We start from the raw sequence: 27,164 nt of genomic DNA on the forward strand, positions 1-27,164 counted from the left end.
TTATTGAAGAAAAAACAATCTGATGTCCTAAATGTAATATAAGGGAGAAAATAAGGGAAAGTAACTATAATAATAAAATGTTTAGATCAGTCTGTAAGTACTAAGGGATGGCTACACAGAAAGACATTGGAGTAGCCCATTGTTTATATTAGAAAAACCAAGCTACAAATTCAGACCGATACAGTTGTGTTGTAATGGTGAATCGAATACTATAGGCAGTATTGCTGTTGATAATGTGATTTTCTGAAAAGGTGAACAGCTCTTGGTAGAGTTCCAAATGAAACAAAGAACAGTCTATTCTCACTTTACACAGTAATTACATTCCTAGAAAATTAAGTGATGATTAAAATAATGCAAGAATACTTTGTGTTATATTTAAAACAGAGTTGGGTTCTGGGCTCAGAACAAGTTTTTCATCTTGAATGTCATTTGAATGTGGTATAGGAAGCGGGACAATTCTTTACTGTGTAAGACTTTTCCCTACTTTGTGGGATATTGAGAATCCTTGGTGCCTGCCCACTAAAGACTAATAGTTTCACCTCAGTCATTGTGTCAACCAAAAATAGACAAATTTCCAAAATGCCCTATAAAAGGCAGGGCAGCCCCCATTGAGAATATCTTCAGTTTGTTCCTGTACTTGTAAGTATCTTCTGATGTAGGATTATAGTACTTGGTCCCTAGGATTATCAGTAGTGAAAGCCACATCCCATCTAGGAATGGAAAGGCAAGGAGAACAGCTGTTGACTTGCCTTTATTCTTTTTATTAACATGCATTAAAGCAGGGTTTGCAAACTCATTTACCACAAGAGCTGAACAAGTACCATTTGTTAAACTAGAGAGTACATGGCTTTGAAAACACTGAAAGTTGGATTTAAAAACACCATGCTGATGAAATGAAATTATCAGTGGGCCTCCAAGTTGTGTCCTCTTCACCAAAGGATTATATTATGAATTTTGGAGCCTGAGAGATTAGGTTGAAACCCTGAGTTTTGGCACATCTCTTAATTTCTCTTAGCCTCTGTTTCCTCAGCTGCTTATTAGACATAATGCACACCTCACAGGATGGTGGTTAGAATGAGATTGCATACATACGAAGCCCAGTACAGTACTTAACATAAAATACATGTGCTTAACTAACTTTTCTCTCTGCCCTAATACCCATTCAGTTATCTTGGTTACTTTTTAATCTTTTGTTTTAAAGTTAGCTATGTGTTCTATAGTAAAATGATTATAAGATTTGAAATCTTTAATATAGAGGATGTTAGTCCCTTCTTATTTTTAACAAGCAACAAAGTAGTTAAAATGAACTTTTTTGGTTAACACACAACTTATTTACCTTTTAGGGTATGTGGAATCTGATGCTTATAACACTAAATACGCTTATTCCAAACTATTTCAGTAGATCACCCTCCTTGGTCTTTCGGGTTAGCATTTAACATTAATGTGTCCATGTAGCAGTGGTCTTTATTTTTGAAGCTGGCTTGCAGCAGGTAATTTTGCTAATACTAGAGTAGTATATTGCACCATCAAAATTAGGTTGTTCCATAGAAGTGATATGTTTTAGTGGTTGTTGTTTGACTTAGAAGTTTAGCAGCATGAGTTTTACTAGGAAACTGTGGCATATTATTTTCCTCCAGTTTTCCAGTGAATGTTTTGAAAGTTTTACATTTTCTTGGTTCTTGTAAAATTTTGTAGAGAGGTACACAGCTTGCTCTACATCTTGTTTTCAGATTTTAGCAGCAGAAGGTTTTTTGCTTTTTAAACATTAGTAATTAAGACAGTGATCTAAATAGTTAAAGCAATAGAAGCTTTATTCCCATCACCATAATTCTGTTGTCCATCTTTCTTTTCTTCTACTATATGATTTGGAATCCTTTTAAAGACCTCTATGCCTTAGTTTAACATTTTTAATTTAAGTTAATTTATTACTTTTTTTTTTTTTTTTGAGACAGGGTCTTGTTCTGTTGCCCAGGCTGGAGTGCAGTGGTATGATCATAGCTCACTGCAGCCTCAACTTCCCAGACTCAAACAATCCTCCTGTCTCAGTGTCCTGAGTAGCTGGGATTACAGGCGTGTACCACCACACCTGGCTAATTTTTTAAAAAAGTTTTTTGTAGAGATGGTGTCTCACTAAGTTGCCCAGGGAGGTGTTTTTTGTTTTGTTTTGTTTGAGACAGGATCTTGCTCTTTCATCCAGGCTGGAGTCAGTGGCGAGACCACAGCCCACCGCAGCCTCCACTGTCTGGGCTCAAGTGATCCTTCTACCCCAGCCTCCCGAGTAGTGGAACCACAGGTGCATGCCACCATGCCCAGCTAATTTTTAAAAATATTTTGTAGAGACAGAGTCTCACTGTTGCTCAGGCTGGTCTCCAAAGTATTGGGATTACAGGCTTGAGCCACTGCACCCAGCCTGTAATTTCTTATAAAGTCATTTTATTTTTCCTATCTTAATTTTATTTTCTTCTTACACATACCTTCTCGATCCTGTTTCTTTTGGTATCTTCAGTTGTTTCTAGATAAACATTTGCCACTTAAAATTTTTAAATTCTGTTTTAATCCTTTTTAGGCAGGGAGGTAGTGATTCCATATTCTAAGTGTAATATAAAAGTTTAGATGACGGGTGTTTTTGAGCAGGAGTGTTTGCATATTGTGAGTGGGTATTTTTGCATTTCCTAGTTGTTTAATGACTTTCTTTGTATGGTAGAGATCTTTCTAACATTTTAAAAAATCTTTTAATCCCCAAAGGGTCATAATGCCCATATTTCTCAGAAACAGCTCAGCTGGTCTTCAAGGCTTAGTCACAAAGGAAATTAATTCCTGATGGAAGTGAGGACATCGAGGCAGAAAGAATTCCAGGCAGGCGACTAGCAATGAGTATTGATTGTGAGCTATGTGGTACTTGCTTCCTTGTAAAGCTACCACTTACTGTGGAGTAGCGTACATGAAACATTCTGAAACGTCTGCCCATGAAGCATATAATTTGCTACTCTGTGGCAAGTAGACATTAAAATTCAATTATGGGGTGGGGGTGGTGCTAAGGGTAATCAGACTTTACAGCTGGAGGATGAAAGGGCAAATTTTGATATGCATTAAAGGGGGGAAAAAACCCACTAGAGTATACAAAGTAGTAGTTCTTGCTGTAGGAACATTAGGTTATAGTGAAAATTGCTCAGAAGTTATCAGAAGAAAGAGCTTTCCTGGCATTTGTATTTTAGTAATAGGTGTGTATATTTCAGCAGCTTTATAAAGCCAGAATGGGAGTTTGAGTGGAATGTGTTTTTAGTAGTGTCTTAGTAGAGTGTCACCTTATCATTCTGCAACACTATCTGTTTGTCAAGGAAGGAACTAAAGAATTGTGTCAAGTCTTGAACTCTCAAAATACACCACTGGAAAAACTTGACAGGCCCAGTAGTAGGTGAGCCTGAGGTAACCAGATACATAAGCTTGTCAGCCATCTGTGCCTGGAATTTAGTGAAGTTTTCATCAGGTCAGATTTCCAAAGAATAGCTGTAACTAACCACAGGAGGGAATACCAGTGGTTAGTTAGGAAGAATGAATCCTTCCGCATTGGATAGTGGTTAGCCAACATTTTGACACTGAATTATTTCATTCAGTTTTTTGAAAGAAGGAAAAAGTTACTGGATTTTTAAAAATTGTGATAGGATTTGCTTACATGATAACTTCAAATAACACTTAGGTGTTTAAAATGTTGAAGTTCTTCCTTTTACTTCTTGATATTCCTACTTTTTAGTTAGCAGTGTTAGTCGTGTATTCTTTCGAAGCTTGGTTTATGTAGGCATATCATTTCCATACTATGATGCTTTGCATTTAGTGGTATAACTCATCTTGATATTTACAGTCTTTTTTGAATATAGTAATCGGAGTGACAGATATTTTTATTTATGTAAATGTATGGAACTGCTGGAATACATCTATTGTTACTAATTGTCACTAAAGGGAATTATGTTGATAATGACTGCATTCTTGATATTGAAATTGGCCTACTGAGAGGGAAGCAGGGAAAAGCTTCATTAAATGGAACATAAAAATATACTACTTCAATTTTTATCCTCAGGCATACTTTTTGGCTGAAGTCTTCAGTGTTCACACATTTAATATATTAGTCACGTGGATAACTCCTGGGACAACTCTGCTAATTTTTAGTGAAAGCATTCTAGAGATAATTTTGCTGTCCCTTTTCAAGATAAGCAGCAATATTTTGCTGGTGTTTGGGACACTAAGTAAGTAGTATAATCTAACTCTCTACCTCATTGCAGAGGTGAAAGTTCTACTTAATCATGTAGTTATGAGGTAATACAGACCTGAAACAAGTTGAGGAGAGTGGAAATAAGAAGTAATTGTGAAGGGAGAATAGAATAGATTTGGACAGTTGGCTGAATTTTGGGATTTCCTGAGGGACTGAGGAGGCAGCAGGTTTTAGTGAATAGAGCATTAATGAACAGGAGTCGGAATATTTGAATTCTATTAAGGGTTCTGCACCTAAAGTATAGCCTCTTTGGCCTGTGGTATATCTGAATGTTAATTTGGGGCAAGAATTAGATTTAGGAGTTTTAAACCTGTAGCTGCAGAAAGTTTATTGTTGTTAATTAGATACAAGTAGAGCTGTTTGAGGGGTAGAGGGAGTCCCGTAAGTGTTCCAAAGAATCCTTAGGGTCTGTGGAGCAGGGTTTTTAAATTGAAAAATGCATGACCCCTTTGTAGACCTACTTTTAAAGTTTTTGCATAAAAGGGTTTTGTACCTTTGGTTCATAATCTACTTGGTCAGTCTTGATACTTGCATGGAAAAGGTCTTCTGCGTACTTTGTAAAACCATGAATTAAAATACTTATACTAATATGTATGTCCATTATTGAAATGAGACCAACAGAAAAGATGACCCATTTAAGACAGAATGTATAAAATAGCACAAGTATAATTACCTATGCAAAATGGATTCAGTAAAATAATTTTTATTACAAGGCTTGCCAACCTCTGGGGAAGAAAGAGCTACCTGTCATTTACCCGAGTTTTGAAATCCAGGTATATGTACATGACAGAGTGCAGAAATGTGCTATTAAGTCTCTGGTTGGAAAGAGGATGAACCTTTCTTGGTGGGAAGAAAATCTTAGGGGTGTGTCATTTTAGTACCCATCTTGGAGATCTGTCAGTAAGAACTGGAAATCTACTACGAAGTTCCAGTTTACTAGTTAGGAACATCAGCTTTTAAAAATGGGTCTTGGTTAGTGATACCAAATACCTTTTAAACTCACAGGCCCACAAAGACTTTTTGTATAGGTAATTCAGATTGGGGATGAAAGTGTAGTGATAAAGGCCTGAACTGTTAACCTTGATGACAAAGAAGTACAAATCACTGTGTATAGTCATTCCAAGATAAAATGTGTTTGCATTAAATAATGTATATAGGATATTATTTAGTTCTGATTGTTCATAGTAAAAGCATTGCTGTCAGTGAGGCAGTATAGTGTAGTGGTTGCAAGCTCTGGAAGAATACTGCCAAGGTGTGCATCCTTCCTCTGTACTGTATAGAATGGCAAAAGCAACCTTAAGAGGGAGACTGTATTTTTATGTAGCAGATTAAATTATGATATGCTTTGCATTATGTCTGATACATAAATGATCAGTAAAGGCTAGCTGCTATTATAATGAATTTCCTTTTGGAGACATTAGTTATGAAATCTTTTTGAAATGTTCTTTTTTATTTTTTAAGAATAGTTAGAATATGTCCATGCCTGTACCACCATGGTTTTTTTCAAGGTTATCTTTAAAAAAAAAAAAAAGATTTTTTAGGCTGTTTGTTTTTGATGCTAGGAGTTTCACAGAGACTATGAACATCCATCTCTTTTAGACTTAGTGATGGGCAGCATCACTATCTAATTTGGAAAACAGTGGTTAAGTTGAAGCCTAACTGTAAAGTAAAAACTCAAATAAGAAATCTATTTTAAGCTCAAATTTATTCCCTTACTTGTTAGAAAGCAAACTGACACTAGGGATTTGATTTTTTTTAAACAAAAGGTAACTTCTAAGGTATCTGTGGTAAATGCAAATATATCATAGTCTAGTCTTTTAGAATGTATTAATATGATTCTGTTGAATTAAGAAAGGTGGCTCTGATGGCCACCTTTCTATGAAAAGCTCCACTAATCAAAGAAAGATGGTTTCATTTATTATACTTTTATTAACATGACTAGTACATTTTAAGTTCTTAATTGGTTGAAATTTAATGAAAGGATTTTTTTTCTGAATCCTTCATTAATAAGAATCTTATTCCTCACCTTTCTTTTAACAAATATTGAGTATAATGTGTGCAGCAAGGCACTGTGGGGAAACAAAATTAGAGACATATCCTGGTTTCCAAATAATTTATAATCTATTAACATATATTCTCTCTTACCTTATGCATCTTCATGGATTCGTAGAATATGGCATTAGAATTAATTCATCAATTACATCTACAAATACATAGATTTTCAGAATGTTAAAGCTGAAAGGACCTTAGAAACTCTCCGTTCCAGTCTTCTGATTATATGCACAAGGGAACTGAGGTTTCAGGTTTTAATATATGTGTATGTATTTAATAAATGGAATAATTTCTGTAAATAAGCATTTATTTATTTTTTTAGACAGGGTCTCCTTCTGTTGCCTAGGCTGAAGTACAGTGGCGCAGTCTCAGCTCAGTGCAACCTCCACCTCCAAGGCTCAAATGATCGTCCCACCTTAGCCTCCCAAGTAGCTGGGACTACGGGTGTGGACGACCATGCCCAGCTAATTTTTTTTTTTTTTTTTGTAGTTTTTATGGAGATGAGGTTTTGTCTTGTTACCTAGGCTGATCTGGAGTTCCTAAGCTCAAGTGATCTACCTGCCTCAGCCTCCCAAAGTTCTGGGATTACAGGCGTGAGCCACTACATCTGGCTTAAATATACTTTTCAAAAAGTTACAATTTAAATTGATATGTCCAGGCCAGGCACGGTGGCTCACACCTGTAATCCCCACACTTTGGGAGGCTGAGGCAGGCGGATCACTCGAGGTTAAGAGTTTGAGACCACCCTGGCCAACATGGTGAAACCCTGTCTCTACTAAAAACACAAAAATTAGCCAGGCATGGTGGCAGGTTCCTGTAATCCCAGTTACTTGGGAGGCCGAGGCAGGAAAATCGCTTGAACACCGGAGGCAGAGGTTGCAGTGAGCTGAGATCATGCCTCTGCACTCCATCCTGGGCGACAGAGCAAGACTCTGTCTCAAAAAAAAAAAAAAAAAAAAAAAAAAAAAAGTCCAGCATTTTGTTGCCATATAGCTTCGTATTCATTTCTGAGACACTATTAGAGAGTATACGATAATAAGTTCTAGAGAGTCAATGCTAGCTGACACAATCTTGGCCTATTTTTTTTTAACCAGAGTTTATGATTTTACTAAGTATGATAATACTCTGAAATTACTAAGTGGAGGACTACCCTTTGTAAATATTAGGATTCATTGATCTTTGTATACTGCCATTTAAAATCAAGAGAAGCATTTTCTTTTGGAGCAGTAGGGCCTTGAATTGTGTACTTTATGTAGTAAGACAGGTTCTGGTTAATGGAAAAATTAGCCAAGAGTGGTATAGTTACCAGTTAATATTGAATGCAGAAGAATAAGGTGGAAGATTTATAATTTTAATAAATAAAAATAAAATAGGAATTTTGGAGGTAGTTTGGAGGACTTGATACATTTGAATCTGAGACACAGATATTTAACAGTCAAAGGGATTCTTGGAAAATTATTGCTCCAAGTTTGTAAATCACAAATATACTGTATTTAGAAGTTTATTTGACCTAGAATTTTATTCTGGGATATCTCCACTCTAGTTGCTTAACCTTACATAATACATCCTCCAGGTTCCCTGTAAGTCAAGTAACCATAATTCCCATTTTGTAACTATTGCCTTGTCAGAATTATTAACAGCACCCCTTTCACTCTCACAAGTATTCAGGTTTGGATGACAAATTATATGGTTACCTTACCCATAAGTGTAATTTATTCTCCTGGGCATTTAATGTGATGAAGGCTTAGGAGATTTCCTCCTATAACATTCTTTTCCCTACCATGGGAGATTTCTGTTTAAATGGAGTTAGGAGGACATTAATTAAGATAGCCTAGTGGAAGTCTGATAGATCTTAAGGTTTAAGAGTCCATTGTTTTCTTTTCTTTTCTTCTTTTTTTTTGAGACAGGTCTCGCTCTATGGGCCTAGGTTAGAGTGCAGTGGTGTGATCATGGTTTATTGCAGCTTCGACCTCCTGGGTCCAAGTGTTCCTCTCACCTCAGCCTCTTGAGTAGCTGGGACTACAGGTGCACACCATCATGCCTGGCTAATTCTTTACATTTTTGTAAGACACAGGGTCTCTCTATGTTATCCAGGCTGGTCTTGACCTCCTGGGCTCAAGCAGTCCTCCTGCCTTGGCTTTCCCATGTTAGGATTACAAGCGTGAGCCACTATGCCCAACCTGTCCCATGTTTTCTGTGCTTCCATCAGAAACACGAGATAGGTGAACATTACTAGCTTGTCTGAGCAGAAGTGATTTCTGATTGCTCAAAAGTAGCTTTGCATTTATTATCATTTGAAAAATTGCAATCAGATATGCTCAGTTTCAAGTACAAATAAACCTCAGTACATGGTTATAAGTATTTTTCAGTTGATACTTTTAAAAAAATCGACTGCATTTTTAGAGCAATTTTAGGTTCACAGCAAAATTGAGCAGGAAGTACAGAAAGTTCCCATGTACCCCTGTCCCCACACACATACAGCTTCCCCACTATCACATTCCCACCAGAGTGGTACGTTTGTTACAATTGATGAACCTCCACTGACACGTCATCACTCAAAGTCCATAGTTTAGGACTTTGAGTTTAGGGTTTATTCTTGATGTTGTGTATACTATGAGTTTTGATAAATATGTAATTACATATGCTAATCATTATAGTATTATACGGATAGTTTCACTATCCTAAAAATCCCGGGTACCACCTCTTCATCCCTCCTTCCTTCTTATCTCCTGGGACTGCTGATCTTTTTATTATCTTCATAGTTTTACCCTTTTCAGAATGTCATATATGTAGTTGGAAATATACTGTGTACCCTTTTCAGATTGGCTTCTTTCACTTAGTAATATGCATTTAAGGTCTCTCCTTGGCTTTTAATGGCTTGAGAGTGTTTTTTTTTTTTTTAAGCATTGAATAGTATTTTATTGTTGGGTTGGGGAGTATATATTTAATTTTAAGAAAGTGTTCTTGATAGTCTGTTTCGAGATTGGCATACTAAATTCCACAAGTGGGATCTTCTAATTATTTAACAGTGAGTTGAATATGTGATAAATTCCCATTTAATGGGAGTGAAATTGCGTATTACTTTAAGAATGATGTTCCTTGTGTTCCTGAATGAACAATAATGAGTTGTTGAGAATTCAGGGACAAATACAGGATCTTCATAAACTGTGTCACACCAAATATCAAATATTCTTTGGACTCTGGCTCAGTGTAACTGTATAAATAATTTTTGCTACTACCACAACTTAAGTAGTGGGAATGTTTGCAGTTTCAGCACATTGTCCATATGGTTCATATGTAACAGAGTCAAATTTGTCTCATTTTTCAAAATTCAAAATAAGACTCAGGAAAGTTCTGCTGAGCATCCTCAATTTTTTTTTAAATTGAGAAACCACTGGGGCCTAGAGAGGGGAAAATGTTCCCATTTCATGCCATTGTGGAAGTGAAGAGTCACTTGTTCACTTGTCTGTGTATCAGTGATATCCTTATTTTCCAAAATCATACTTGTTTAATCTTTACGGAAATACTGGAGAGGACCAGAAGGTAGGAAAAGGGGCATAAACATTGTAATATTTAATGAACTTTTATCACAGTCTAAAATAGGAGGTACTATTTCTGTTAATATTTTCTCTAGAATCACTGGTCTGTGGCATATTGGCTTTGTTTCTTTTCAGTACTCTTTACTGCAGAGTGGAAGTTGATTTAGCTTTGGGCTTTAGGCTGAGATTCCGCATGTTTTCCTTTTTAAAAGTTGAGAAAATTTGGTTGGGATTATGTGTTAGCTTTTTCTCCACAAAAAGCATTCCATGTTAAGTGAAATAACCCAGGAACGGTAATTTAAACACTGCATGTTCTCACTCGTATGCAGAAGCTAAAAAAAAGGTGATCTCATAGAAGTAAAAAGTAGGCCAGTACAGTGGCTCATGCCTGTAATCCCAGTACTTTGGGAGGTCAAGGCAGGAAGACCACTTGAGGCTGGTAGTTTGAGACCAGCATACTGTACAAAAAACATAGCAAGACCCTCATCTCCACAAAAAACTAAAAAACTTAGCTGGGTGGGGTGGCACACACCTGTAGTCCTAGCTACTCTAGAGGCTGAGGTGGGAGGATCGCTTGAGCCAAGGAGTTCGAGGTTACAGTGAGCTATGATCATGCTATTGCACTCCAGCCTGGGTGACAAGAGTGAGACCCTGTCTCTAAAAAAAAAAGTAAAAAGTAGAACAGGAAGGTGAGGGAAGAAAGAAATAGGGAGGGATTTGTTTAAGGATGTTAAGCTAGATAGGAGGAGTAAGTTCTAGTGTTTTATAGCTAGAAAATACTAGATGTGGGATGACTATAATAGTAATATATATTTTCATGTTGCTAAAATAGAAAATACTGAGTGTTCACGACACAAATGATAAATGTCTGAGATGATGATGGATATGCTAATTACCCCCTCTGATCATTACACATCGTATATATATATAGAAACATCACTATGTATCCCATAAATATATATAATTATGATGTGTCATATAAATACATACAATTATTATGTATCATACAAAAAATAAGGGGAAAAAAGCATTTCCAAAGGTAATCTTTGGAACCATATGGATACTGTTTTTCTCAGAAGTTAAGGATTCTTTGTTTTTTTTTTTTTGAGATGGACTTTCGCTCTGTTGCCCAGGTTGGAGTGCAGTGGTGCCATCTCGGCTCACTGCAACCTCCGTCTCCTGGATTCGAGTGATTCTTCTGCCTCAGCCTCCCAAGTAGCTGGGATTACAGGCGCCCGCCACCACACCTAGCTACGTTTTTGTATTTTTTAGTAGAGGTGGGGTTTCACCATCTTGGCCAGGTTGCTCTTAAACCGCTGACCTCAGGTGATCCGCCTGCCTCGGCCTCCCAAAGTGCTGGGTTTACAGGCGGGAGCCACTGCACCTGGCCGGCCAGGATTCATTGTAAAGGCTAATAGCATTACACACTCTACTCAAGCGAAGTGTAATGCTGATTTGAGACCTTCTGGTATGGATATTGTGCCTTGTATCTGAGTCATTGACATGGAGTTTTAAGTCTTCTGAAGCAAAGTAATAAAATATTTACTTGACATTATTAAAAGTGTTGTCTAGATATGGGAAGGGAATTAGTTCCTAACTTGGGGTATTTTATCCTAATGGAAGTACATTGCATTCAGTGGTGAATCATTTGGAAAGAAGTATAATTATATAGAAAGTTCCATTCTCAGTTTCTTTTTCATCCTCCCTGAGTCAGCTCATCTCCTCCCATGGCTTCAACGTCCACAAGCTGATGATTCCCGAGTGCATATTTCCAGCCTCCACCTCTCTCCTGCATATCAGATCCTTATTTTTAACTATATTTGGATATCTCCAGATGTCTCTAAAGCCAATTCAGCATGCTTTCCCTTATTGCAGTTGTAGTATCACTGCCCACCCCACGTCAATAAGTTCACTTGATTCTATCTTGTAAACAGTTCTCATGTCTGTTACGTTCTCACCATTCCTTCAATAATTAGTTTGGACTCATTTTTCATTTGGATTATTGAAGGAGCTTCTTAACTCCTTGTTGACTTCCTTATTTCTGACAACCTTTGTACTGCCACCAGTCACAGCAGTCATACCCCTTGCTGTATGGTAAGAAGCCCAAGCTGCTTATTTTAGAATATGCTCTTCATAGCTTACAGGATACCCGCCATTCTCCCTATATTATGAGGTCTTGAGGATATCATCTGCCCTATTTTTCTGAATAGCATGAGCACTTAATAGGTACTTGACATATAATAGCACTCAAAAATGTTGAATTTTTTCACCTTTATCTAGAACTCATTCCTACTATTTGTAGTACTGTGCTCATGGTGTTTCCTCTTGCCTAGAACAAGACCATCTTTTCCCCCCAACTGACAAGGCTAGGTTTAGATTTTAATGCATAAGCTTTCTAGGTATACATTAGTCCACTCCTCCAACAAAATTACTTTTTCATGTATGTTTCTGTTATACATATCTGTCATAGAAGTGCTGTTATCAGTGGTATTGTATTTTGATTATTCTGTCTTGTGTCTTGCAAGGTTGAAATCCATTTAGGAACAAAGTTTATCCCTGTGCACAGTCCTTGGTAAACAGGACCTCAATAAATGGTAAATTGAAGGCATCCTGTGAATGTATACACTGGAAAACTGAACAAATCCAAGATAAAAGACATTGTTTTGAAATCATAGTGACACAGTTTTTTAGCAACTGGTTTTGCTACTCTACTTCTTTTGGCCATGGATCACAGACCCAGATGATGGGAGAGTCTTTGTATGATTTCAGAAACATCTGTGTGGCTCTTATCCCTTTATTTTCCTTCCATTTCAAAAAGCTGAAAATTTGCACAAAATTTGCACAGTTTCAGATTCTCCAAGACATTGTCAGAGTGTGGTCCCTGGAGCAGCAGCATGAGCATCACCTGAGAACTTGTTGTAAGTGCAGTCTCAGGCCTCAGTCTGTGTTCTAACAGGCCCTCCAAATGATTCTGCTGCATGGTAAAATTTAAGAATTGCTGCTTTAGAATTTTGTCATCTAAGGAAAGCTTTGCCTTTTGTACATAATGACAAAGTTCTCAGTGTGATTTCTGCTATAAGCTATTTATGCTTTGGAAATATTAATAGTTCATCAGCTGGGAAGACTAGGACTCCTGTTACCTAACATCCTGTGATTCAAACTTGAATTTCTTTCTGGGCAGAGTTTTTGACTCTGTGGTTTCTGAGAATGGCTGTTTAAAAAAAAGGTGGGGAGGCCGGGCGCGGTGGCTCAAGCCTGTAATCCCAGCACTTTGGGAGGCCGAGATGGGCGGATCACGAGGTCAGGAGATCGAGACCATCCTGGCTAACACGGTGAAACCCCGTCTCTACTAAGAAATACAAAAAATAGCCGGGCGAGGTGGCGGGCGCCTGTAGTCCCAGCTACTCGGGAGGCTGAGGCCGGAGAATGGCGTGAACCCGGGAGGCGGAGCTTGCAGTGAGCTGAGATCCGGCCACTGCACTCTAGCCTGGGCTACAGAGCGAGACTCCGTCTCAAAAAAAAAAAAAAAAAAAGGGTGGGGAGAGGTAGCTTACTACCTCTTTCAGTGAAAATGTCTTCTAGATTATACTTAGACTATCAGCTTGGACTGCTTGTGTTCATTGTCATATTCAATGATATATGATGATGGAAGAATGAGATGAATTTTGTTATCTTAACATTTAAGTCGTGACTGTTACTGTGTTGTCAGAGACAAGTTGTTGTCAAGCAACTTGTCAGTAAGCTTGTTATCAGAAGTTAATGCTGAATTTATAGACAGGTGCATTTCACAGAAAAAGTATTGGCAAAGATTAGCTTTTGAGCAGTAATTACCTATGGCTTTTGAGAATGGTTTATTCAACTTCTTAAAGAAAAAAAAAATGATACTTGTTAAGCATGGTAAGAAAAGCTTTATTCAGAACATTGTGATAGGTGCAGGGACCAGACCACTGCAGTGAAACTCTGCACTGGGGAGAGAGATGGGCCCAACTCTGAATACAGCATAGGCAAGTGGGGGTCAGTGGATGGAAAATTACTAAGAGGAAACATTAGGGGTAAGGAGGATTTGGTTAAGCCAACCTAAACATTCTCACTGAGGATAGGCCAGGTTGATCAGACCTCATCTAGGGAATGATAGAGGCTGAAGAACCTGATCTGATATTGAGGGTGATCAAGGATGGGGGTTCTTGGTAAATTGACTTAGCAAGGTTCTTTGCTAAAACTGAATTTTATGGCCGGGCGCGGTGGCTCAAGCCTATAATCCTAGCACTTTGGGAGGCCGAGGCGGGTGGATCACGAGGTCAGGAGATCGAGACCATCCTGGCTAACACGGTGAAACCCCGTCTCTACTAAAAAATACAAAAAACTTAGCTGGGCGAGGTGGCGGGCGCCTATAGTCCCAGCTACTCGGGAGGCTGAGGCAGGAGAATGGCGTAAACCTGGGAGGCGGAGCTTGCAGTGAGCTGAGATCCGGCCACTGCACTCGCTCTGGGCGGCAGAGCGAGACTCCCTCTCAAAAAAAAAAAAAAAAAACCAAAAAAAACACTAAATTTTATAAGGGAGTTCACAGATGGGCCTAGGAGAAGATTCAGAAGCCTAGATATTGGTCAAGCAAAGAATCTTTGTCAAGTTGAAGTATTAAACCTTTCTGGTATATTGTTTTCATTTTGGCTTTAATGCTAACTGGAGAGTCAATTGAAGTAACTCTTATAATGTTTTGTAACTGGTATTATTTTTCTTTTAATTAATTAAAATTGTTTTTGGCCTCAAAGCTCCATTTTGGGTATAGTTCTAGTTCTGCCCTTAGCTACTTTTGACAGTCTCTTGGGATAAGAGAACCTTAATGAGCATTTGGTTAAATATGTAAGGATTTCACTTACATATTTGAACCAGACCTTTCATTAAGAACTCTCTTTAAGATACAGCTTATTTGTGTGCATTTTTCTGTTTCCCTTGCATGAGACATTCCTGGTTTTTAATGGCTAGCAAAACTAGCTTTTTCTCTTATGGACCAGCAGCTTAAGTACTATTTGTGAAGTTAGGAAGTGAATTACCTAAAATTCCCCTGAAAAGACTAGCTTGACAATAGTTTGTGGCTACTGCATTTTTCTCCTTGGACAGACACATCTTTAGTTTTAAAAAAGTCATGGTCATTTTGATGTCAAAGTCAAAATGGGCCCTGATTTATTGTATTTGGCCTCACTTTCTTGGATCTGACTGCTCAAGAGTAAATTAAATGCCTTTTTCCTCCCTGGGGTGAAGAAGGAATGTTGTTAGTCTCCAGCAGTGTCTTTGATAATGAAGCTGTTTACCTGAGCACTGTAAAAGCCTAGAAGTGGCTAGCATTTTCTTTTTCTTTTTTTTTTTTTTTGAGACGTATCCTCGCTCTGTCACCCAGGCTGGAGTGCAGTGGTGTGATCTGGGCTCACTGCAACCTCCGCCTCCTGGGTTCAAGCAATTCTTGTGCCTCAGCCTCCCAAGTAAGTGGGATTACAGGCGTGAGCCACCGCATGATGGCCATAGTATTTTCTGATAAATAACATACAGGCAGAGTTTTCAATCTGTTAGAGTCCATGTGAGGATATTCAGGATCATAGGCATGACCCTTGGAAGACAGACGTGCAGAAGAAATGCAAGAGGGGTTCAATTCTGAGCTGATTCTTCTCTTTGCTTTTAGTATTTTCCAATTTTTTTTTATTGAGGTGAGTTTTGCTCTTGTCACCAGGCTGGAGTGCAATGGCTCGATCTCAGCTCACTGCAACCTCCACCTCCCGGGTTCAACTGATTCTCCTGCTTTAGCCTCCCGAGTAGCTGGGATTACAGGCATGCGCCACCACGCCCAGCTAATTTTGTATTTTTAGTAGAGACGAGTTCTCTCCATGTGGTTCAGGTTGGTCTCAAACTCCCGACCTCAGGTGATCCACCCGCCTCGGCCTCCCAAAGTGCTGGGATTACAGATGTGAGCCACCTCACCCGGCCTACATTTTCCATTTCTTTCTGTTTCTCAGGTCTGATGTCAGGTTCTATTTTTATAAGATTTTTTTTTTTTAACCAGAATTTATTCTAAATCATTTTTATTAATTTCTGGCAACCTTACCTCATTTAATGTCACTTTCTATTTGAAACATGTTAATTCTCTGGATCAGTGGTTTGCAATGCTTTTTTCTTTTGGAAAATGGAAAGATTTGGAAAAAGTCAGTCCAATAGACCTCCCCCTCCTTCATGGATGTGTGTGAGCCCTGCCCCCAGTTTCTTCCACACTACTTTTGAGGTATGTTAACAGAACACTCAGGACTGGTTTAGATCATTCTTTTTTTACTCCCTTGAGACAGGGTCTCTACTCTGTCACCAGGCTGGAGTGCAGTGGCATGATCATAGCTCCCTGCAGCCTCAACGTCTCAGGTTCAATTGGTCCTCCTACCTCAGCCTTCTAAGTAGCTGGTACTAGGGGTGCACACCACCATGCTCAGCTATTTGGTAGAGACAGGATTTCACCATGTTGCCCACACTGGTGCAGTCCTCCCACCTCAGCCTCCCAAAGTGTTGGGATTACAGGCATGAGCCACTGCACCTGGCCTTAGATCATTCTTTACCTAATAGAGTAGAATGCTTGCATAAAACTGACATGTTATTACATGTATATCTTTACAGGTTGCAAAGTAATTTTACATACATTGTTCGTGTGAATCTTGCCATTACCTTATGAAGAAGATAGGAATCATTGTCCCCATTTTTCGGGTGAGGAAACTGGGGTTGAATAAGTTGAAAAATCCATCCCAGGTTTTTTAAACCATGGCTCATTTCCCTATAAGGTGAGCTCTCATCTTAATAGACCTTTAACTGTTCACTCATCTAACAGCAGTACAATCTAGACTCAGGGTCTGGAATACCCCTGAAACATGCAAAACTTTGGTTATATTTTTCTGAGATGAGAGATTCCCATAGTTTTTGTTTTCTTTGTTTGTTGAGACAGGGTCTCCTCTGTCGTTCAGGCTGGAGTGCAATGTTGTGACCCCAGCGTGCTGCAGCCTCAACTTCCTGGACTCAGGTGATTCTCCTGCCTAAGCCTCCTGAGTAGCTGGAATCATAGACATGTACCACCACACCTGGCTAATTTTTTTGAAGAGAGGCTTTTGCCGTGTTACCTAGGCCGGTCTCGAGCTCTTGGACTCAAGCGATCAGCCCACCTTGGTGTCCCAAAGTGCTGAGATTACAGGCGTGAGCAGCTCATGTTTTTTTTAAAATCATACTGTTTTTTCTTTTTTGTCATTGACTTTTTTTTTAAACCTACAGATTTAGGTAGATCATGCTTGTTTAGCTTGTCAGTAGGAATTGGCAACAGGACTGAACGAAAGTTTTTGTTGAGGGAGATCCGTCATACCAAATGCTTATTTCTTGTCTGTCCGAAAGTAACTTAACATTTGCATAGAGTTTTATAGTTTACAGAACTCTTACACATAATGTAACATGATTTTCACAACTACCCTATAAAGTAAGTGGCATCATTCCCATTTGAAGAAACTGCTTAAAGTTAAGAGAATTTATGTTGTGGTGGTTCAAAACCTGACACCTTTTCTTAGGCTGAAATTAAGCTAATGTGACATGATCTCAGATTCCATAACTGCATCTTATATTTTGTAAATTAAAAGTTTAGCCTGCTCAATATCCAGTATCTTCCCAAATATTGTTAAGCAGCCTGGTTTGTAATTGATAGGTTTATTTTTGACTCTAGAAGAATTTTTTTTTGAAAAGGAGAATTTGTATTGCCTCTCTTTATTCTCATTATTCTTGGACTTTACAGATTATTCAAAATATCTCAGAATTAGTGGTTTATAACTCTGAAAACACTTGCTAATTCCTTGAGTCCACATACATATGTCTGCTGTTACCACTTTCTTCATTCTAGTATGCTCTAAGGATAGGAAGGAATGAAGAATTCCCTTCTTTTTCATTCCCTTCTGCAGTTAACATTTCTGTTCTGGTTCTCATTTTATTCGGGAAGTTCAGGTTAATTTTTTGTTGTTTCTTGAAGAACTTGGATTTTAAGTTAAACTCATTTTGGATGTGAAGTTCTGCTTCCCAGCCTGTTGTGGAGCAGTGCTGCAGGCTGCTGCCTGTGGCCTGTTTAGCACTTACTTCTATGGAGACATATAATAATAGCTAACATTATTGAGTGCTTACTATGTGTCAGGTAGTGTTTTAAGCTATGTTATCTCCTATAATCACAATAACCCTGTGAGGTAGCTGCTATTATTAGCCCTGTTTTACAGATTAGGGAGATGAAGCTCAGAGAGGTTAGGTCACTTGCCTACAGTCATACAGTTAGTGAGAGAGCCTTATGTGAATCCAGACAACTGATTTTAGAGTTTGCTGCAATTTGGTCACTAAACTATGTAGTTTCTCTTGGCATGGACTAGATTCCCCTATTTCTCCAAAGCAGAAGGCTGACTAGTACGGATGCCTTTGGTCATTTTGAATGGTATAATTTCTGAATAAAGGGTGGACCCTGGTTTAGAAGCTAGTGATGGGGATGATCTTAATTTCCAGACTTTTGTCATATCTGCCTGATCAAGGTAGCTGTGGAAGGAGCAGGTTTGAATTTGGAAAATGCTTTGTAATTGCTGCCATCTCTACCTAGAGATGAGACTAATCCATGGTACCTCTTCCTGCTGCAGAGAATGAAGTTATGCCATTTCCACTGCTCCCAGGGCTTCAAGCCTGCCTTACCCTTGGTCAGTACATACAGAATGAGTGCACGTAGACTTCTGATCTGCCTTTGGTATTAAGGAATAGTGATGAATGATCTGTTTCTTGATTAACAGGAAGGATAGGCAGGCTGTACAGTAGTTTGTGTAGGCTCAAGTCTATGCAGCCTCACAACACTTAAGGGTCCTTTAGACATTTGAAATACTCATAGTTCCTGTATTTACATTTAGATGTCAGTGGGTCTTGCTCAGTCTTTATTTTGAGGTAGATGATTCGAATTTGTGTGTGTGTGTGTGAGAGAGACAGAGGAGAGAAATGCTCTGATGACCTTGGCTGTCATTTTCTCTTTATTACGAGGCATGAAGGAGAGAACAGCATGAGCCAACCACAGGGAATTAGAGGTAGAGGGGGTTTGAAGGGAACAGCTGTTTTTAAAAAAAGGTGACAAAAGCAGGCAAGACTTAAAGGCCTGGCCTTGGCAGTAGTCAGCTGAGGGAGAGAGAAAGTTAGTCTGATTTCTTGTTCTGTGGTTGCCCTGGAGGTAAATGTAAAAAATTATGATAGTCTCTCCTATATAGGGCTAGGCTAGCTTTTTTTACTTCCTTAGGGCATATATGAAAGCAGTTTTCCTGGGATTGGGCTCAACTTGCTCTTCTGTGTTCCCTTTTTCTTCTCACCCTCTGCTACATATCTACACATCCAGTTTTTCCTGCCAGCGAGCTCCTCCTTTTCTCCGGCTGCTAGTCCCAGCTGTCATCTTTGCCTCCCATCCCCCATCCCTAGTTATGCAATTTTACATTATGCTTCTCCTGGGTTTGCTGCCTCCATTTTTAATGCTCTGCCTGCTACCCCCTCTAACATCAGCTTCTAGTCTCTTCCTCCCTTAAAGCCAGTAACCACTGTTCAGTTTCCCTCTTTATCCTACTGTTGCTCTGAATGCACTGATATTAATACTTTCCAAAACTCTTGCAGATCTGAGCCCAGTCACTTAAGATAGTGGGTGGGGTGGGAGGTGGTTTTCTAAAATTTAGGGTTTTTCCAAAATATTGGATGACCCTTGACCTAGGGAGCAAACAGATGCTTCTGTTGGCCTCCCAACTTTAGGCAGTGTGTGTTTTCTTGTTGAAGGTACATACTTGTTTGAAAGCCCTTAATAATGAAAGGCAGGGCAGTGAGTCAGGCTCTGAACCTCCTGTTGCTGCTGCTGAGAGCTGGTTCTTTTCCTGGTTTGAAGCTAATTTTGGATGGATAATGAGGTGGATGGTTGCTAATAACTTTCCCTTGCTAATTGTGATTTCTCAGTACTTTGTAAAGAGGGTTCTTTCCTTTTCTCTTTTTCTTTTCTTTCTTTTCCATGCTGTTTAGAGGGGACATAGATCTGTTTTCATGAGTGTTCAGCTATCAAGGAATTCCTTAGTTTGGTTAGAGGCAGCACAGTTTATTGGAAAGAACCCTAGACTAAGCTGAAGACCTGCATTCTACTCCCAGCCCCACTCAGGATTAGCTGCCTAAGTGATCTTGGGCAAGTCATGAACCTGTATCTGCACCTGCCCTATGTATGAACCTTGTAGAACTGTGTGAATGAAATGAGATGTGATGTATGTGGAAGCACTTTGCAAACTGTGAAGTTTTATAAAAATTTCAGGTGCTGCCCTTTATTAATTTAGCTCCTGACTACAGCACCAGAGAAATGTTTCCGATGTCTTGTAAATTCCTTCCTTCTCTGAAGCCAGCCTTCTCCAGAACAGGGCATTGGAATCATCAGAACTAGAGGCAGTCTTGCCTCAGAATCATCTTATCTTTCCACACTGTTCACCCTCCCCCAGTTGCTTTAGGAACTCTTTGACCCAGTGCTTCTCTATCTCCATTCTCTAATAAGATTATAATTTTATGGAGTTAGTGATCATAGTATGTTGCACAATCGGTCAAAGGTTCCTGGCTTTTTGTGGTCAGGAATAATTATTTATTTATTTATTTATTTATTTATTTAAGTGGTGACAAAGCATATCTTTAACTTAAGTAAACCTTTTCAGGCCAGTGAGATACATTGACCACAGTTGTGGTGTTAAGAGACCATGCTTTCACTTTGGATTCCAGGTCAGACTCTTGTTATTAGCATGTTACTGTGGGCAAAATATTTAACTTTTTTGGACATTAGTTTCCACATCTTTAAGGAGATTTTAATGGCACTTATCATATAAGGCCATTGTGAGGAGTAAATGAGATAATGAATAAAGTGCTTAACACATTGCCTAATCATATAACGCATACTTAGAAAATGTCACCTGTTACTATATATGTCTAATAACAATAATAACAATAATGGCCTTCAAAGAGCACAGAAAAATGTCCATTGTTGGCATTTTAAAGGATTTTTTATTTTGTGTTTTAAAAGTTCATTTAAATATACATCATATAATTTACTAATGCAAAGAACATTTTTGTCTTGGTCCCATTTTCCTTGATACAGGTAGAAAATTGAACTGACTTAGATCAGCATTCCTTCCTCTTAGCAGGAAGTCTTGCCCAGGGTGGCATGATCAGGCCAAGTGCCTTGCCCGGTTGTGTGCAGTGGGAATCATAGTCAGACTGTTTCTCAGCTACCTATGAATTGTGTGGTATTAGGACTTGGGGTTACAGTGGAATTGGATGGATTCTTGGTGAAAGGATACTTTCAGGCATCCCTTTTACATTAGTATTGTCAACAGATTGACAAACAGGCTGAAGTCTAGGCCTGCTTTGAAGTACAATACAGAAGAAGGAAAAAAGTACAAAAGAAATCCACTAATAGTTCTAGGGCATAATCAAGTACATAATTAACAGCATTTGAGAGGCTGTAACTCCCCAAGTTCACAGATAATGTGGTAAGACCATTTGTGATTACCACTTATGGTTAAGAATATGATTAAAACAGAATAATACTTTTACTGTATTTCAGGGATTTACTGATAATCAGTTTTCTCTGGTGATTGAACCAGTAGTAAAATAAATAAAACCAGCTTCCTCTTTCTTCCTTCCTTTCTCTCTCTCCTTCCTTCCTGCCTGCCTGCCTGCCTTCTTTCCTTCCTTCCTTCTTCTTTTTCTTTTCTTTTCTTTTTTTTTTTTTTTGAGACGGAGTCTCGCTCTGTCACCCAGGTCAGAGTGCAGTGGCATGATCTCGGCTCACTGCAACCTCTGCCTCCTGGGTTCAAACGATTCTTCTGTCTCAGCCTCCCAAGTACCTGGGACTACAGGTGAGCACCATCACGCCTGGCTAATTTTTGTATTTTTAGTAGAGATGGGGTTTCACCATAGTGGCCAGGCTGGTCTTGAACTCCTGACCTTGTGATCCTCCCACCTCAGCCTCCCAAAGTGCTGGGATTACAGCGTGAGCCATTGCACCCGGCCCTCCTTTACTTCTTCGTTTATATTAGCTGGCATTGACTTTGACAGATGGGCAGGTGGTAGTTTGTGAGACTGAGACATGGCTCCTTGTATACCAGTATTTGACAATGAGCTCAGCTCTTCATGCAGGGGCTTGGGGGCTCCTTTCTGTAGTTCTAAAGCTTCTCCTCCATCTGAGAATGACATCTGTTGGGCTTCTTAGGGCCTCTGGTAGATATTTCCTTACAAGGAATGCATGCTGGATCTGAAGAGGTAGTTTAAAATGGCATATTAAAGGCAGAACGTTTAGTCTAAGCCTGTTAATCACTGCATTCCTGTGCTCCCCAGATTCTGAAAATGTCAGGAATTGAAAGACTAGTATGAATTTGGAGGTCTTGGCCTCTACTTGAGTAAGTATAGTACCTCCATTAATGTTCTTAGTCCATGGTGTGGGGTTATCACCAAAGGCAAATACTGCTATGGATGTAAACAGGAATTTTTCCATTTAGTAACCTCCATTTTCAGCTAGCCTGTTACATCCTTGGCTTCTGGACTGTAGGAAAACAGTTCCATTTATTTCATCCTTTCCTCTAGAATGTTCTTAATCTGATGTTGGCAGATCCTGACCTCACTCCCTGCTCACTGCAGAGGGGCTGGCTTGGCTTATGCAGCAGGCCTCCCAGGGGAAGTTTCCAAGCCAATCAGAATGCCCTCTTTTAGTGTCTTTCCTTATACCTTAGGATACTGTCTGAATCAACAGAAATGCTGAATGAACCCTAGGTGTAGTGGAAGGGTAAGAGAGAGTATGCTCGCACTCTGAATTTTGTTTCCTGTGGACCTAACTCCAAGTTTTTAAATTAAGCCTGAATTTTTTTTTAACTCTTTCTGCCATTTCCACCTTGTCTTATGGAAGTGTAACCCCAAGCAAATTACGGGCAATTGGAGGTAGGCATCAACTTTAGTTCCTGGGCAGTTCCTGAGAGTATTGGTTGAGGCCTGGCCTTCACCCTAGTGTTTGGTTTAATTCATCAGTGTACATTTCTCGTTCTTCTGAGCTGGCTTCTAGAAGCCAGGCAATTCAACTGTATAGAGCCTGTCAAATACCATAGCTTTTCAGATTTTTCTAGTTAATGGATCTCTGGGGTTACGGAGGGCATAGTCCCTCCATTTGCTGGCAATAGTTGGGTTGCTGGGATTGTTGGTCCCACTTCTGAGTTGACCCAGAAAGTATTAATATATCTCACTGTGGTGTGAAGTACAGACTGTCTTGTTCTCCTGAGACTGAGGGTCTGCATTCAGGAAGAGGCTGCCTAATATAGACAACTGGGTTGTTTGTTTGCCATTGGCCCAGGGAAGACTAGGAGGTGGAGAAAGTCTAATCTGAACCCAGGATAGAATCCTGTGTGAGAGAGAAATTTGCTATTCTTTCAGTTGAAATTTGCACTCTGAACCCTAAGAGAAGGCACCAGTAGGTCAGTTAATACTTCTTGTTGAGGCTTGCAAAAGACACTGCATTTCTAACAAAGCGTTTACCCATCCAAAAGAGAGATCCTGATTTGGCATATAAAACTACTGCCTCTTCTGGTTATCTTTCATCACTTGCCTGAGTTTGAAAAGGTAATAAATGGTTTGTGTTTTAAGGAAAGAGGCTCTTCCCAAGACCTGAGGCTTTCTCATTCCTACCAGCTGGGCCCATTGCTAAAATGCTTTCCAGTGGGCTTGCTTCTGCCTGGCCAGCACCTGGGCTGCCCCAGCTTGTAATTAGCCTGCCTTTGCTTCATAAGCTTCCCAGGGTGTGGTTCTTCTTCTAAAAGCTTGTATGAATTGCTGTACTGTCTCTTTATAGTTTAAAAATGAATCCTTTTTTGTTCTTTGCAACTCATTTGCTTTTTTCTTTTCTTTTCTTTAAATTACTATTAACACCTGTTGATTCTTTTTTTTTTCTGATTGGCCTGTCACTGCATTCCTGCTCCCCCTCCCTCTAGCTGGGTTTGTCAAGTCGCCCATGTCAGAAACTAAGCTCACGGGGGACGCCTTTGAGCTGTACTGTGACGTGGTCGGGAGCCCCACGCCAGAGATCCAGTGGTGGTACGCAGAAGTCAACCGGGCAGAGTCTTTCAGACAGCTGTGGGACGGTGCTCGGAAGCGCCGTGTCACCGTAAACACCGCCTACGGGTCAAACGGCGTGAGTGTGCTGAGAATAACCCGGCTCACCTTGGAGGACTCTGGGACTTACGAGTGCAGGGCCAGCAACGACCCCAAGAGGAATGACTTGAGGCAAAACCCTTCCATAACATGGATTCGAGCCCAGGCCACCATAAGCGTCCTTCAGAGTGAGTCCAGCACCCTACAGTAGTAGTACTGTAGTCATTAGAGGTGGCCCGATGACCCTTCCCTTCTGCATCCTTTCCCTCTTCCCCAGTATGATCACTCACCCCACCCCTTGTCTTCGTTTTTTTTTCCAAACCCATGACCCTTCTGGTTGTAGTGTATGAAAACATCTGTGGCAACTTTTTTTCTTCTTTTCTTTGCCGTCCTTTCTGCCTCCCTTATTCCCCAACCCTTCTCTGTGTCTTTCTTCTCAGGAACAAAGAACTTGAGGAAATCCGTGACTGTCCAAAATCATCTGTGTTGGGGAGAGTTGCTGGGGGGGAGAACTGGGAAGCTTAAAAAAAATTAAAACTCACAAAACCAGGCGGTCCAAGGAGGGTAGTGTTGAAATGGTTTCTTTCCCTCCCCTTTGATTTTGTAGTAGGTTTCCTGCTATACTTTTGCTGATTTCTTCTCTGGTGCCTTTCTATTTTTGTTTCTTTCCCCAGTCTAACTACTTTTTATTTCTTCTGTTCTTCTGTTTGAAGCTCTCTAAGTAGCTGCCTTCACCTCTATGGTTTTAAGTTTGTGTCTGCCCAGCCTCTTCCCTTACTGTGACTTGGTGTCATCTTGTGATGGGAATGTTGCCATGGGTACAGTGTGGTGGTGTGTTTTGGTTGTTGGGTGGCATGTAAGCTTGGATATTTTCATAGTTCCAGCTCCTTTTCTTTTCTAAAACCGTGGCATTGCTTCTCTGATAACAGCCCTCTACTGCAGCAGTGTACTCCTCACTGGGCCTGCTAATTAGTCTCCTCTTTAAAAGCAACAGCCTGGAACTTCCTTCATATGTTTTGCTATTGGGAGTCAGGTCACACTAAGCTGCAAATTATTATTTTTTTAACCTATCACACTGTCTGGAAGTCAGAGTTGCAGTTGATTCCTGTTCATGGTTTGACTCTGATGAGTAGCTATTGGCACAGTGTGCCTTATCCCAGAGGATGGGAACTCCAGACATAGTGTGGGGACCACTCACACTGGCCCTTTCTTTGTGTCTTGAAAAAAGAGGAAACTAACTTCCAACCTGGTTTCTCGACGTGATGGGGTGAGCTGACCAGCTGGCTCAGAATCCTCCCCTTGTAGCAGGTATGTGTGAGACGGATGACACCGGGACTTTTGTGGCCACTTCTCTCTCTTTCTCAAAAGTGACTTGCTACCTTATGTTGGAAAGCAGAGGGAGGGAGAAGCCACCACAGAACCAATGTTCCTGGCCAAGAAGAGTTCTGGCCCCACATCAAACCTGGTTATAATTGAGGGGACATTCACTTTTGGAAAGATCCTCTGGGGTTTTCACCTTTTCTTTGAGGACACAATGAGAGATCTATAGCCAGTTCTAGCTTAAAGAGCTGATTGATCTAGAGAAAGTAAGACTAGTCAAATCTTGCTTTGATGAGGAATTTGGTAATACATAAAGTAGTAAGACATGGGCCTTGAGTCTATATACTTATATGGAAAACAGCAAATTAGTGTCTGTTCTTTGTAGCCACTTGAAGATCCCTATGGGTAAAAAAAGAGTCCTTTGTAGGGCAGTGGTAGGAGAGGCTGCTGCAGTTGGCACTGTTGAATCAGAGAACCTGCTTCTGGAAAGAGGAAAAGAAAACTTTGTCTGTGTGAAAATGGGGAACATTAACCCAGTGATTTTTTTTTTTTTTTAAACAATATTTTCCCCCTGCACGCCTCCTTCTCCTGCCCCCCTTGCTCCTTTCCTTATAAAAGCAGAATTACCTACATGGCCACAAAGGTCTGTGGAAGTTTATAGATATGGACTGGGCTGGGCATTTGCACTTGTACTTCCAAGAGCCTGACTCATAGCTAGAATGACCATGCCAAGGAGCTAGAAAAAGATGTGGCTTTGGGATACCGACCTGCCAATCCCGAGAATACATAGGATTCCCCCAGTTCACTTAGAATTGTCTGCATGTGGTTGAACCAAATCCTGGCTAGACTCTCTTCAGACTTCCCCATCAGTCAGTTAACCCTAGTTAGCTGTTTTGGAGAGCCGGGAGTTTGCTGCTGCTGCTGCTGCTTTTTTTTTTTTTTTTTTCCAAACACCCTGGATCCAACTCTAATTGGATTGTTTTATGATCTCAGCATCCCAAAAGACATTGCCTCTATGGGAAGGTCAAGTGTTCTATCTAAGAATGACCTCCTGGTAGTACTTTCCCCAGAGCTCGTTGAGTATGTAAGGCAGGAAGAGAAGTGTGCCCAGTTTTTAGGTATCTCTCTGGCCATATAGGGTAAGGGTCTCCTATCCACTGCTTTTAAATAGACATCAGTGACAGGTAAACACATTTGAGCTTCTCCTAAATGTTCATCTCTCTTGGACTTTGACTGGGCAGCGCTTGGCCACAAAAATAAAAGCCCCACCTTCATCCTGGTGCAGAATGCAGATGAGGCACCATGGCCAAAGAACTTGGTGTAGCACTGTTTTTCATATACAGCAATCACAGGAGGCAGGTTACCCTACCCCACAACCCTCCTATGGTGCAGAATCATATTTAAACCTATTTAAATTATCCACTTGCTCCCAGCTGACTCTCTCCTGGATCTTTAACACTTAAGGGAAAAAGTGCTTTCCTTTGCCTTCCAAGAATTCTTGACAGAAAGTCTACCAGGTTGCTTTCATCAACTTCTTAATCTCCCTGAGCTGCAGTGGTCATTTGCATCGCCACAGGTAAGAGTAGCATTTACTTTGGCCTCCTTGTATTTAAACATCTGGAAGCTCTTGGCCTCATTCTCAGAGTTTACCCTTTCTCAGTGCTATCAGAGAGGAATAGCCAGAAGGAGAGTCCCAAGTGGGACAGAAAATGAAATTGGATAATTAAAATTCAGTAAAAACCTAAAAGTGTGTTTGGGTTTTAATGTTGCCTTTA

General features: G+C 39.9%; 1 protein-coding gene across 6 annotated transcripts in view; it reads left to right on the forward strand.

Moving 5' to 3' along the window:
* NPTN (neuroplastin) overlaps positions 1–27,164 on the forward strand; it is a 72,533-nt gene that overhangs the window by 12,123 nt on the left and 33,246 nt on the right. For 4 of the 6 annotated variants that reach the window (XR_002523116.2, XR_002523117.2, XM_003901163.3 and 1 more), the window contains exon 2: positions 23,910–24,257. The exons of the other annotated variants lie outside the window; for them this stretch is intronic. Coding sequence is in view for 2 of the 4 variants with exons in the window: in XM_003901163.3 (XP_003901212.1) it covers positions 23,910–24,257 (348 nt within the window). In the remaining 2 variants the exon portion in view is untranslated. The remainder of the gene's footprint in view (positions 1–23,909; positions 24,258–27,164) is intronic. 6 annotated transcript variants of the gene reach the window in all.

The sequence above is a fragment of the Papio anubis genome, chromosome 7, assembly GCF_008728515.1.
Source record: "Papio anubis isolate 15944 chromosome 7, Panubis1.0, whole genome shotgun sequence".
NCBI lineage: Eukaryota > Metazoa > Chordata > Mammalia > Primates > Cercopithecidae > Papio > Papio anubis.